We start from the raw sequence: 12,215 nt of genomic DNA, 5'->3' as shown, positions 1-12,215 counted from the left end.
AATTCCAGTACGCCATTTGCGTCTTAGTAGCTTAAACGTAACTACCAAGGTCGGACGTGAAACATTAATGGTTAATTCTTAATGATATGTCCCCTCTTGTTTCTTTCTATGTGTGTAAATCCCCCTGAGTAAATCCAGACCTAGTTTTGATTTAACTTGTTACAATTGCCGTCAACAGTCGCAAGGTCAGTATAGTGAAACAATCACATACATGACCTTAGAGATATCGAGTCTATGTTATCTAATGAACCAATGTGAGTAAGAGACAAAGGACTATAATTCCAGCCAGAACAAGTTCTCAGCTCCCCCCCCCCTCATCTCGAGAACAAAGAACAAGCATGCTCTGACGAGACTCCAATGGACAGGAAGTCGTACCCGTGATGTGGAGGACCAATGAAGAGATGCCCTGTCCCTTTTCTGTACCCAATGATAATCCAGTTTGTCCCCACTCCCCCTTGCTTTAAAAGTCTGGTCCCGGGATCGCTGCACCCAGATGTGATCTAATCAGAACACATTCCCAGGATCCTGGGGGGAATCTTATCCGATCGTGGTCTCTGCTTCCTTTGACGGTAATTGTTATTCCTTATATGTGTTAGTTGTTACATGTTAGCTGTACCTGCATTTGCACTCTTTGTAATACTGTTTCTTTTTTGTATAAGCTGCATACTTCTATAGTTTATATTGTGTGTCATCTTTTAATCATCTGCGTCCACTTTGGACTTAAATATATTAGGACACGGGGTCGGATCCGCGATCTCCATATAACCAGTGTTTACTTGCATTATTTCTTTATAAGTGTAACCGCGTCTCAGACGCAGCATCAGCTTTGATCATAATCAATTGGTCTATCGATTGGTATAGTTAGTGTATCGATGGTGAACCTAAGGCTATAAGGATATATACTTTGTATGAAAGCTCCTTGAGAGTCTCATGCGCATGTGTGTCAAAGTTGCACGTGGAAGTGTAAGTGGGGCTGCATTGTAAATACCGTGTAAGGTATCAGTTGCTAAGGGTAACTGCAAATTGGTGTAGAAGGTAATGTATACAGTGTAACTACTACATTATCCACTGGTCTATTAATATTATCAGTTTTAATAATCTCATCACAAAACCGAGATGCGATATTGTATACAATATTGTATATAATAATTGTAACGTGTATGGGCACCTTTAAGCAATACTTACTCGCAGGCCACCAAGCATCTCATATGTTCTTTTATTCCCTTGGTGTTCGCTGCTGTCCTGGACATTCTCAGTTGGCATCTGGGATTGTGAAAACATGGAAAGTGGTTACTAATAATGCACAGAAATAGTGAAATAGATGCACAATTTGTATTGCAGGCACATGCAACGGATCCATGGAGTAATCTTGACAGTTTAAAATACATAGTCATAATTACACTCAATACTTACAATGATTTCATCTTCTGCTAGACATCTTGTAGAAGTATACGACAAAGGGTCAGCCATTTCCTATAACAGGATAGATGTGCATTATTAATACAAAATAAGACATTTGTATTCTTACTAAATCATTTCTCCTAGACCAGAAGGGGAAACTTGACTCAATGAGGTAAGCTATTTCTATACAGCACCACTAGGAAGAAAAACAAAGCCAATGGACAAAACAAGGTAGATCTTGGGCGCTCAGAATAGACAGAAAAATGCCCATTATCCCTTGAGTTTGATCTTTCAATAGCTGCCCATACACGTCCCGATACGGGCGTGCGTTCAGTGCTTAACTAGCACGGATCACATTGCATTGCATTGCCTGTGCATGCCTTGTGCATGCAATGCGATGCAATGTGATGAAAACAAAGTACAAAAAGTATGTGCAAGCACATACTTTTTGTACTGTGCGATGAGGTGCGGCGGGAGCGCGCACCTCAAAGCACACATCGGACAGCCCGCATCGCAGCGTGTATGGGCTGCATATGAACTACAAGAATGAATGCATAAAGAGAAAATAAGAAACCCAGTAAAATTATTAGAACTACAATGACAACTTATATTTATGTAACAGGTTATTCCAACTTAATGCCTGAGTAACTTTTAAGGCAACCATGAGGCAATGTGTGGGTCACCATTTACTCACACATGTTTTAATTTCTGGATCTGCATACCCAGTGTTTTGACCTTTAAACCATACTAACCCACCATTTTCCAAAGAAAGACACCCAACACTAGCAGAATTACATGGTATCTGGTGTCTTATGTGCATCAGGCATCACACGCTGCATGGCATATTGGGGCTACTGTAGATGTCTGAGGACATCTGTATTGTTAAACGTCTCACAGACTGGCACAATATTGTAGCTTGGTATCACCAGATAGTAAGTAAATTTGAGCAGGATAATGGGCCTAATTCAGACCTGAACGCAAAGCTGCTTTTTTTAAGCAAATGTACAAAACCATATTGCACTGTAGGTGAGACAAAAGTAACATGTGCAGTGAGAGTAATGCCCCCTACACATGAGGTGACGGGGGCAGTGTGCTCAGTGATCTAGTTAAGCACAGATTGCTCAGCACACAGAGCTGTACCTCATCTCTGGAGATGAGTAGAATTATATTGCATGTGCTGTATTATCTAGGTGGGGGGACCTATGTGCTGTATTATCTGGGTGAGGAGAACCTATTTGCTGTATTATATGTGAGGGAGACCTATTTGCTGTGTGGGGGGGGCTATGTGCTGTATTATTTGGGGAGGGGGCTATTTTGCTGTATTATTATCTGGGAGGCTAGTTGCTGTATTATTATCAGGGTTGAGGACTTATGTGCAGTATTATTATATGGAGGGTCGACTTATAGGACATAGGTCTCCCGAAATGAATGCAGCACATATTATTATCTTTGGGGGGAACGCCTATGCAATGTAATATCTGGGCCTATGTGTTGTATCATTACCTATGTTAGTATAGCCACAAACTGTCCCCCTTGCCTTGTGCAGTGTGGCTTGAAGTCATGTAACCATGCATTGTTTCTTGCAGTGTGACATGAGACATGTAAGAGTGGGACTTATCAAGGGGTATTAATCAGGAAAGAAAATACAGCTCTGTTGTTTGAGGGATGAGGGCCCCGAACCGGTATTTTGCCTAGGGCCCCAATAGGTCTAAAGCCAGCTTTCAGTGCAAGGGGCCAAGTGCCAACAGTGTGCCATGCCTGGTACCGATTCGCCAAATAGGAGACAGCTAGTGGTCCTCTTAGGAGGACTGGACTACAGACGCAGTCTGTGACGTTGGATCATTCTTTAGACAAGCAGCTAAGATTAAAAGAAAAAAAAACATGGAATTAGTAAATAAATGTGACTGACACTGCCTTTACTATGGTGGGCATGGCAGCCAGCAGCAGTCACTGAGTGTCTGCTGCAGGTAGCCTTTCTAGGAGAGAGAAAGACAGGGTGGAATTTAATATATAGTTCATCTATAATAAATAATTAATTCATTTTTCAATATGTTTGCATTGATTCCCGGTAGGCGGTGATACACACCCCTCCAATTGTGCACCCTCTGATAAAATGGGCAGTGCACGCCTATGGTCCTGGACCACCAACCTGTGACACCCCTGCAAGGGTCTCAAGACAACCCAGGGAGCCACGGCACAGAACAAAGGATTAAAAGTTACCAATATAAAACCATGTCACAGTTTGGGAACCACTGTTCTAGTGTGTATGGGACTCTAGTAAGGTTAGCAGAGTAAGAAACTGCAGGATACGTCAATATGATCACCCTGAACTATATTCCGTTACATGAAATATTCTGATCACTAGGTCTATGCTTAATTTCCAACAGGAGGAACAGTGATATAGTTATAGAATGGAAGTGATAAATTTGTGCAGTACTATTGCAATCTGCTAAGCATCACTTCACTACAATTTTTTTTTTTTTTTTGTAAGCAGAACGGCTTTGTTTTCACATTTACTATAATGTAGTAAGTACTTTGAACTGCTTTACATAAGCATTATAAAGTTATCAGCACTGTCAATTAAAAAGTATAGAACAAAGTAACATTATATTTCACATTATAACCAGAGGGCCAATGTGAATTTTGTAGCTCACTATAGACTGCTTACTGTCCCAAAACAGATACATAATGTAACAGTTATGAATTATGATCAGACCACCGGATTGCATTCTGTAAATTCATAAGAAATGGCCAATGACACAGCATTTTGTTTAACATCTAAGGTATATTCCTATCTAATGCAAGTGATGAATATATGCAGGTCTCCAGTCTGCTAAAATATCACTTTATCAGTAAGTAACAAAAACAATTAGACCATCAAATAATTAGCTTCTAATAAAGCAGCTCTGTAATAAAATGGATTATTGTCTTTATAACTAACAGGACTATATAAACTCTGCAGCTTGATATAGCTAATGTCTCAACAGAAACAATATATTACAATCCATTCAAGAGGATTGCTCATTACAAATTATTTAATCGCTATATCACTACTGATCTAGCAGCTGAAATGACTGCTTTTTTTGTGTTATAAAATGTAAGATTTTAGATGGGCTGTAAGTTTTTGTTTCGAAAACAAAGATTTTTTATTGAAGGTTGACCAGTATTAACATATAGGGGTGAATTCAATGCAGCCGACGAGGGGGTTAAACGGCGGGGATAGCCGTAAACAAGCGATCCTCGTCGTTTAACCCCTGTGCCGACCGCTCACCCTACTCAATGTTCAGGGGGAATCCCCACTGTCAGAGGATTGCGAGGATTCCCCAAGCAGCGAGGCTCACAACTAATGCAGGGAGCCCGCTGCATTTAGCCGCGAGTATTGCTGCTTTAGCGGCTGTATACGCCGTAAATGGCATATGCAGAGTGTCAGTTGAATACTGACCCTGCGAGCTGTGACAGCTCGACCCCAGCATTGAATTCTGCCCCAACAATAATAAATTGTGGTGGAGACAGTGAGCCTGATTCAGACCCAAATGCAGAAGTGCGTAAATTACTATTCAGCGATTTCTGCACTTCTGCGCATGTGTCAGAGTGCAAATGCATGAGCCTTGAAACTGCGATCACGGGACATCACAGTTTTAGAGCTGGCAGGGCGTGGTGACTGACTATTGTGGGGGCATTGCATCTGAAATTTGTAGGAGCGGTCTGGACCTGCATGCATTGTTTGGACCACTCGAGTGGAGGGCTTGGTAGATGCGTGACGCCACACTCAGCCGATGCAACCCGAAAAATGGGCAGCCTCCGTCTGGCTTTGCAGCTGGCTTGTGAAGCCAGGGGGCAACCAGTAAGTGCGAGCACTTAGTGGGAGAGACACAGTGAACAGGGCAGCCTTTCCCTGTGCTGGACACTCCCCGTGTAGTCCAGCGGAAGCAGTTGCAGATTTGCAAAACCTATTAAAACTAAAACTGATTCTTCTTCGTCTTTACATTAGTTGGTAAATACACATCTATATTATCGCCACAACACATCTCTGGGTGAATTCACAAATCATTGTTTTTTATTACCTCTTGTACAGATCTGCTGTCATTGCTTGAAGTCATATTATATGTTGTCAAGTCATGCATGCTTGAAGGCTCTTCTGTGTAGGAGGAGCTGACATCTGCTAATCTGGTAATCTCTTGCTGTGGCAAATCTACAGGATTACAGATCGCATGGGTCATAGCAACCAAACTGAATGATTCCTATTGCATAAAGCATTTACATCAAGTCACAAATAAAATACAATTCCAACCAAAGAGAGTACATCTTGCTTTAATAGATTATAAAGTATATTATTATAGTCATAACAGTGTATATAGCACCCAAACAATGTGTTTTTAAAAAAAATATATCTATATTCATACCAAACTCTTCCTGTTCCTGTCTAAATTGTTCAATTTCGGGTTGTGCTGGCTCTTCGTGCACATGCTTAGAGATATCAAGCTCCTTGCTTTGTGAAAACAGCTGTATGGTGTTATAAATATGTCAATGGCATAGTTGTAGTAAAGTGTGATATTACAGTTTAAAATAGCAAGTTACAGTAGGTGGTTCTCTAGAAATTAATAAAATAATAGTAAGAAGGTTTGATCAGTAAGAGTCTAAAGACCCCCATACACTAATTATTATTATTATAATTTTATTTATAAGGCGCCACAAGTGTTTTGCAGCGCCGTACAAAGGAACAATACAGGGAGACAAAACTTGGCATAACATTGAATAAATAACAAAAATACAGTACAAATAAAGAGCACCACAGTTCAATACACATTACAGCTTAAATGTAAGTAGTGAGGACCCAATCAACATACAACTAGAGGCTTGAGGCCAATGATGGAGATGAGTATGAAGATGGTCACTGAGTGTTGGAGTAAAGGAGAGCTGTGAGTGAAATGTGAAGAGAAGTGGGCTTTGACAACAGGAGGGAAGAGAGCCCTGCTCGGAGGAGCTTACAATATAGTAGGAAGGGGAGACAGACAGATTACAAGAGGTGCAAGCGAGGGGGTGGTGGTTAGATAGCAGGATGTAAACAGGCAAGGGGTCGGAGAACCAGCTGGTTTATGCAGTGGAAGGGTACGCTTTGATGAATAGGTGAGTTTTCAGTGCCCGTTTGAAGCTTTGCAAGGTCGGGGAGAGTCTAATGGAGCGAGGGAGTGCGTTCCACTGAAGGGGTGCAGCACGGGCAAAGTCCTGTACTCTAGCATGGGAAGCAGTGATCAGGGTGGAGGAGAGACGACAGTCGTCAGCTGACCGTAGAGGGCGGGAGGGTGTATGAATGGAGATGAGGTTAGAGATATATGGAGCAATGGAATTAGAGATGGCCCTGTATGTGAGTGTGAGGTGTTTGAAGAGGATTCTGTAGGGGAATGGAAGCCAGTGCAGATTTTGTTGAAGGGGAGTAGCAGAGTTAGAGTGGCGGGAGAGGAAGATAAGCCTGGCTGCAGCATTGAGGACAGATTGGAGAGGAGCTAGTTGGGATTGAGCGAGGCCAGTGAGAAGAGCATTACAGTAGTCAAGCCGTGAGATGACTAATGAGTGGATGATCAGCTTAGTTGCACTCTGTGAGAGAAAGGGCCTGATGCGAGCAATGTTGCGTAACTGGAACCGGCAAGAATGGGCCAGGGCTTGGATGTGGGGTGCAAAGGAGAGGGAGGAGTCAAGAGTGACACCCAGGCAGCAGAGTTGGGGAACAGGGGAGATGATGGTGTTGTTAACAGTGATAGAGATATTAGTAGGGGGCATAGCTCTGGGTGGGGGAAAGATAATAAGTTCGGTTTTGTCTATATTTAGCTTCAGAAATCGCTCAGACATCCAGGTAGAGATGGCAGCGAGGCATTTGGAAACTTGAGAGAAAACAGTGGGGGACAGATCAGGAGAGGAGAGGTAGATTTGGGTGTCATCTGCATAGAGGTGATATTGGAAGCCAAAGGAGTTAATGAGTGCACCCAGAGAGGAGGTGTACAGAGAGAACAGAATGGGGCCAAGGACGGAACCCTGAGGGACCCCGACAGGAAGGATAGAAGGTGGTGAGGTAGAGCCAGAGGCAGAGACTGAGAAGGAACGGTTGAAGAGGTAAGAGGAAAACCAGTTGAAGACTGTGCCAGAGAGGCCAATTTTTTGGAGTGTGTGGAGGAGGAGAGGGTGATCCACAGTGTCAAAGGCAGCAGATAGGTCCAAAAGGATAAGCAGGGAGAAGTGACCCTTGGATTTGGCTGACAGCAGGTCATTGGTGACTTTCACTAGGGCAGTCTCAGTGGAGTGAAGTGGGCAAAAGCCAGATTGAAGGGGATCTAGGATGGAGTGGTCAGACAGGTAGCTGGTGAGACGCCTGTAAACCAGCCGTTCTAGTATTTTAGAGGCAAATGGGAGAAGAGAGATAGGGCGGTAGCTTGTGGGAGATAAAGGGTCCAGGTTAGGTTTTTTAAGAATAGGCGAGACCAGAGCGTGTTTGAAGGGTGAGGGAAAGATGCCAGTAGAAAGAGATAGGTTAAAGAGGTGAGCAAGGTGGGAGCAGCCAGTGACGGAGAGGGAACTGAGGAGACGGGAGGGGAGAGGGTCCAAGGGACAGGTAGAGGGGGGAGAGGATGAGATGAGGGAGCGGACTTCCTCAGCTGTAGTAGGGCAGAAGAATGACAGAGTGGGGTAGTTGGTAGGGGAGGATGATTGGGGTGGGTGGGCAGCAGAGGGGGTATGGAAGGAGATATCATGTCGGATTACCTCAATTTTAGAGAGGAAGAAGGAGGCAAAGTCAGTGGCAGTGAGGGGTGAAGGGAGGAGGGGTGGTGCAGGGCGAAGTAGAGTGTTGAAAGTATCAAAGAGACGTCGGGGATTGGAGGAACGGGAAGAGATGAGAGATCACTAATGTGATTTGGCCATATGTGCAGAACATAGGATAAATCAGAGTTGGACCAAACAACAGCACATCGTGGGTGCTTGTTATCACCTTTAGCAGGAGTCCTTTAACATGTGATAAATCACATGATTTATTGCATTTAATCTGGCAAATAATCACGATTTCTCATTTAATTTCTGTGGACTAAAGGCCCCATACACTGGGCTTATTTGGGCCAATTTCTGACAAATCGGGTTTGTTTGATGTCCCCTCAGGTTCAATGCGCGGTCAGTGGTCACACCTGCTGGCCATCTGACCACCCAACCTCCCTAACGGCGGCAGGCCGGGCGGGGAGCAGGGTCACATGTGATCCATCACAACATATTGTAATGGGTCGCGTGCCTCCCTGCCGTCCTGGAAGGTCCCAGGCGGCTCGTGGGGTATCGGCTGGCCTTAGTGTATGGCCACCTTAAATATTGTGATGTATGAAATCTACTCATTTGAAATACATAATTTTTCTATTTACAAAATTTAGTATGTCCAACTATAAACAGAGTTGGTTCTAACACATTTGTCATAACCAAAACTGGTTTAAACAAAGATACATAAATAGTTTGGGGGTACTCCCCGCGGTATCTTTCTGCCACTGAACAAAAGCCCTTTCTGTCCTTATGTTCCTTAAAGCAGGACAGAAAAAGGGATCATTTCACCCACTTCCGGTCCATGATCTCTCTTGGCAAGGCAACTGCCACTGTATTAGGGATGTCACACACTGCACGGGTACCCTACTGCCACCACGGCTGTATCGATGTCTATGCCACTGTAGTCTCCCTGCACCCTCTGTGTGTCCCCGGACCTCCTGGAGCTGGTTAATGGCCAAGTGCTCAGACCACTGATGGAATCTGCTGTGCACTTTCTTCCGGCAGTACTACACAGATGACAAGCACGCTTTTAAAATTTCCTGCAGTATACTTCGCTCCCCAGCTCACTGCGCCTCTTCTCCCTCAAAACGAGCACCACACTACAGCTGCTTGGTAACTTCTTACCAAGTTGTAAAAGGGTCAATTCACTTCGGACCAAAACTACATGAATGTGTCCATATGGAACCAAGGAATTTCATATTTGTGTCATGTAGCTGTAACACCCTTTTTGTAAAAGGACAAACTAGACACACACAACACAGAGTAGTGGGGTAGGGTATGTTATATGTCTGTGAAAATAGTTATTTTTGTATACATTGCCTTGTACATTTGGAAGCTAATGTATTTGGATATGGAGAATTCATTTCTGGTATTATTATTGTAAAATATTTGAGGTTTACCTACCGGGAAATGGTAATTCCAATCACGCTATAATTTTCATATTAAACATATTACACTTTCCTTTTATTGACAGTTTGGAGACATTTAGTATCAATAAATAACATTTATTTAATAATTAAAATGCAAGATGGAAGCAAAATAAAAACTAATTTACATAACATAAGAACAAACAGGTGTGATAAAACAACGTGGCTACGATTAAAGACTGAACTGCAAAACACTATATCCGCATCGCATTCCGTTATAGTGCAGTAAGCTCCAGACAGTCACTGATACACAGTAGTTATTATTTAAGCTTGGAACACTTTTAGATAGTCTTTCTGTGTTTTCAAAGAAGGCATCACTTCCCGATAACGCAACTGTGTTCGTATAAAGCCATCTCTCTTGGCTCAACCACACACTGATTCAGCTGCCGGAGTAACCAATTTGACTGCTCTCTCACAACTTTGAGTGTGTAGTGAATATGGAGGAAGCTCCTGGGAGCAACTTTCAATGCATCAAGTTAGGCCAAAGACATGTTTGCTGTGAAAACTGGTTCAGTGATGGTCTCTGGGTGCTTTGAGGTTGCATGCATCGAGGTTTACCATTTCTGGAACTGTAGACTACATCCACTATAGTTACAGTACACCCATTATTCTTTCTCAATATAGCTCATTGACGGCCAGATGTATCAAGCTTCAAAAAGTGATAAAATGGAGTTATAAACAGCCAGACAATCATATCCTAAACTGCCATGTTACAGGCTGGGTTTGAAAAATGACAGGTAGGAGCTGATTGGCTGGCTGTTTATCACTTTCCATTTTATCACTTTTTGAAGCTTGATACATCTGGCCCAGAGTCCTAAGGTAGAATAATAATATGGCTAATATTACATTATTAAAAGCAATTGTGGCATCTTCTTTTAGACTAAAAAAACAAACAATTTGACTTGAAATTCACAGTGTGCTTACCAACAATAAGTCAGTGTTGATTATAGGCTGAGTAGGGCATGATAGCAGCCACTGCACTCCTCCAGTTAGGATCCTTTCCATCAGACTGCGTGTTGGAGGAGCAATATCGAAACAGGTAAGAGTGTCTGAAGTATTTATCAGCTGTTCACGCATGCAGCTACTTGGAATTTCCTTGAAATTGTCCACCATTAACTTCCTTTTCCTCTTACTTCGGTTCCTCTTTTGAATAGCTAAACATGAGTAACACTCTTTAGATATACTTCATATTTTTACATATAAATGTTCTAACTCATTGCCACAGACAAGCTGGTAGTAAGAAAAATACTTAGCTCCATTTAGAAGCACAAGCTTTAAATACTTATATTCAAATCTTTGTGTTGTACATCAATGAGGTAACACAAACAGGTAGTATAGACCCTTTTCCATGGGGCTTAATCCTTAAGGGTTTACTAACAACCATTGGCATACAGTCAAAATAATGACATGTTCAGAATGTCGACATTCATTATGCCAACATGATAAAAAAGGACACTATCAAAATGTAGACGAAATCAATTTAAGTTTTTCATAATTGTTTTCTTTGAAACTGACGTGTTCTTACTTCACGATCAAAGTGGTCATAAAGTTAGATAGTAATAGTGTGCCTACCGCAGTGAGGCACCACACCCAAAGCATGATGACCGCAGCGAGCCCTTCAAGGGGACAGAGTACACTTATACTTGACTGTCTGCCACTGCTTGTCAGTATTTTGAATGTTGGTATTTAGAATGTCGGGAAATCATACTGAACCCCATGGAAGTTCTATTGAAGATGGGATGTTGCGCATAGCAACCAATCAGATTCTACTTCTTATTTATTTAGCACCTTCTATAAGATATTAGATATAATCTGAGTGATTGCTCTGGGCAACATGCCATCTTCAATAGAACTCCCACCTTAGTAAATGTACCCCTAAAGTGGGGCTTTCAATGTGTGTTGATATTTCTGACAGTTGTAAATATAGGCACACATCTGTGGGAACGTTTCAGACAGTCGGAAGATTGAATTCACAGTCAAATTGCCTGCTATGCCCACTGTTGGAAATGTTCCAACATATGGAATCAACAGTGAATACCCCTGTTAAGTCTTCAAGTGCAAGATGCACTGGCAATATCTGGCCTGCATTTCCTGTTTTAAATTGGGCGCTTTGGATGCGGATTTGATGAGCGGATCATGTGACCGAGACCTGCTGAATGCAGATTAGCTGAAGATATGGGTGACATCATTCCATGATGGCAGAATTGCATGTACCACCAGGAGGAGGAAGCCAGACACTGTACAGGTTAATATCTTTGTGGATTGGGGACAGAACAGGAGGCCAACAGGACACAGACAGAGGAAAATAACCCTGCTGGTCCGTGTAATGGAAACTAAGCTATATTGGATCACAAATAGGTATAGCTTGCAGCAAGAGGAGTAAAAATGTTCTTATTTAGGGCCTTATTCTAGTTCACTCTTAGAGGCAAATTCCTTCTCAAATGGACAAAACCATGTGCACTGCAGGTGGGGCAGATATAACATCTGTAGAGAGAATTAGATTTGGGTGGGGTTTTTCTTCAAAGTGAGACCTATATTGCAGTGAAAAAATAAAGCAGTCAGTATTTTTCCTGCACAGAAACAAAATAACTCACCCAA

At 42.5% G+C, this 12,215-nt stretch overlaps 1 protein-coding gene across 13 annotated transcripts in view; it reads right to left on the bottom strand.

The window, feature by feature from the left end:
- RAD21L1 (RAD21 cohesin complex component like 1) overlaps positions 1-12,215 on the bottom strand; it is a 77,339-nt gene that overhangs the window by 11,781 nt on the left and 53,343 nt on the right. For 12 of the 13 annotated variants that reach the window (XM_083146652.1, XM_083146650.1, XM_083146653.1 and 9 more), the window contains 5 exons: positions 10,542-10,771; positions 5,805-5,904; positions 5,466-5,593; positions 1,414-1,473; positions 1,186-1,263 (listed from right to left, as the gene is read on the bottom strand). In XM_083146652.1, coding sequence (XP_083002778.1) covers positions 1,186-1,263; positions 1,414-1,473; positions 5,466-5,593; positions 5,805-5,904; positions 10,542-10,771 — 596 coding nt within the window. Of the gene's footprint in view, positions 1-1,185; positions 1,264-1,413; positions 1,474-3,127; positions 3,260-5,465; positions 5,594-5,804; positions 5,905-10,541; positions 10,772-12,215 lie in introns of those variants that run through there. The other variant, XM_083146657.1, reaches the window with a different exon arrangement.

This window comes from Crinia signifera, chromosome 6 (genome assembly GCF_055691185.1).
Source record: "Crinia signifera chromosome 6, ASM5569118v1, whole genome shotgun sequence".
Lineage (NCBI taxonomy): Eukaryota > Metazoa > Chordata > Amphibia > Anura > Myobatrachidae > Crinia > Crinia signifera.
The sequence above is the reverse complement of the archived record's forward strand: the minus strand, read 5'-3'. Positions and strand labels throughout refer to the sequence as shown.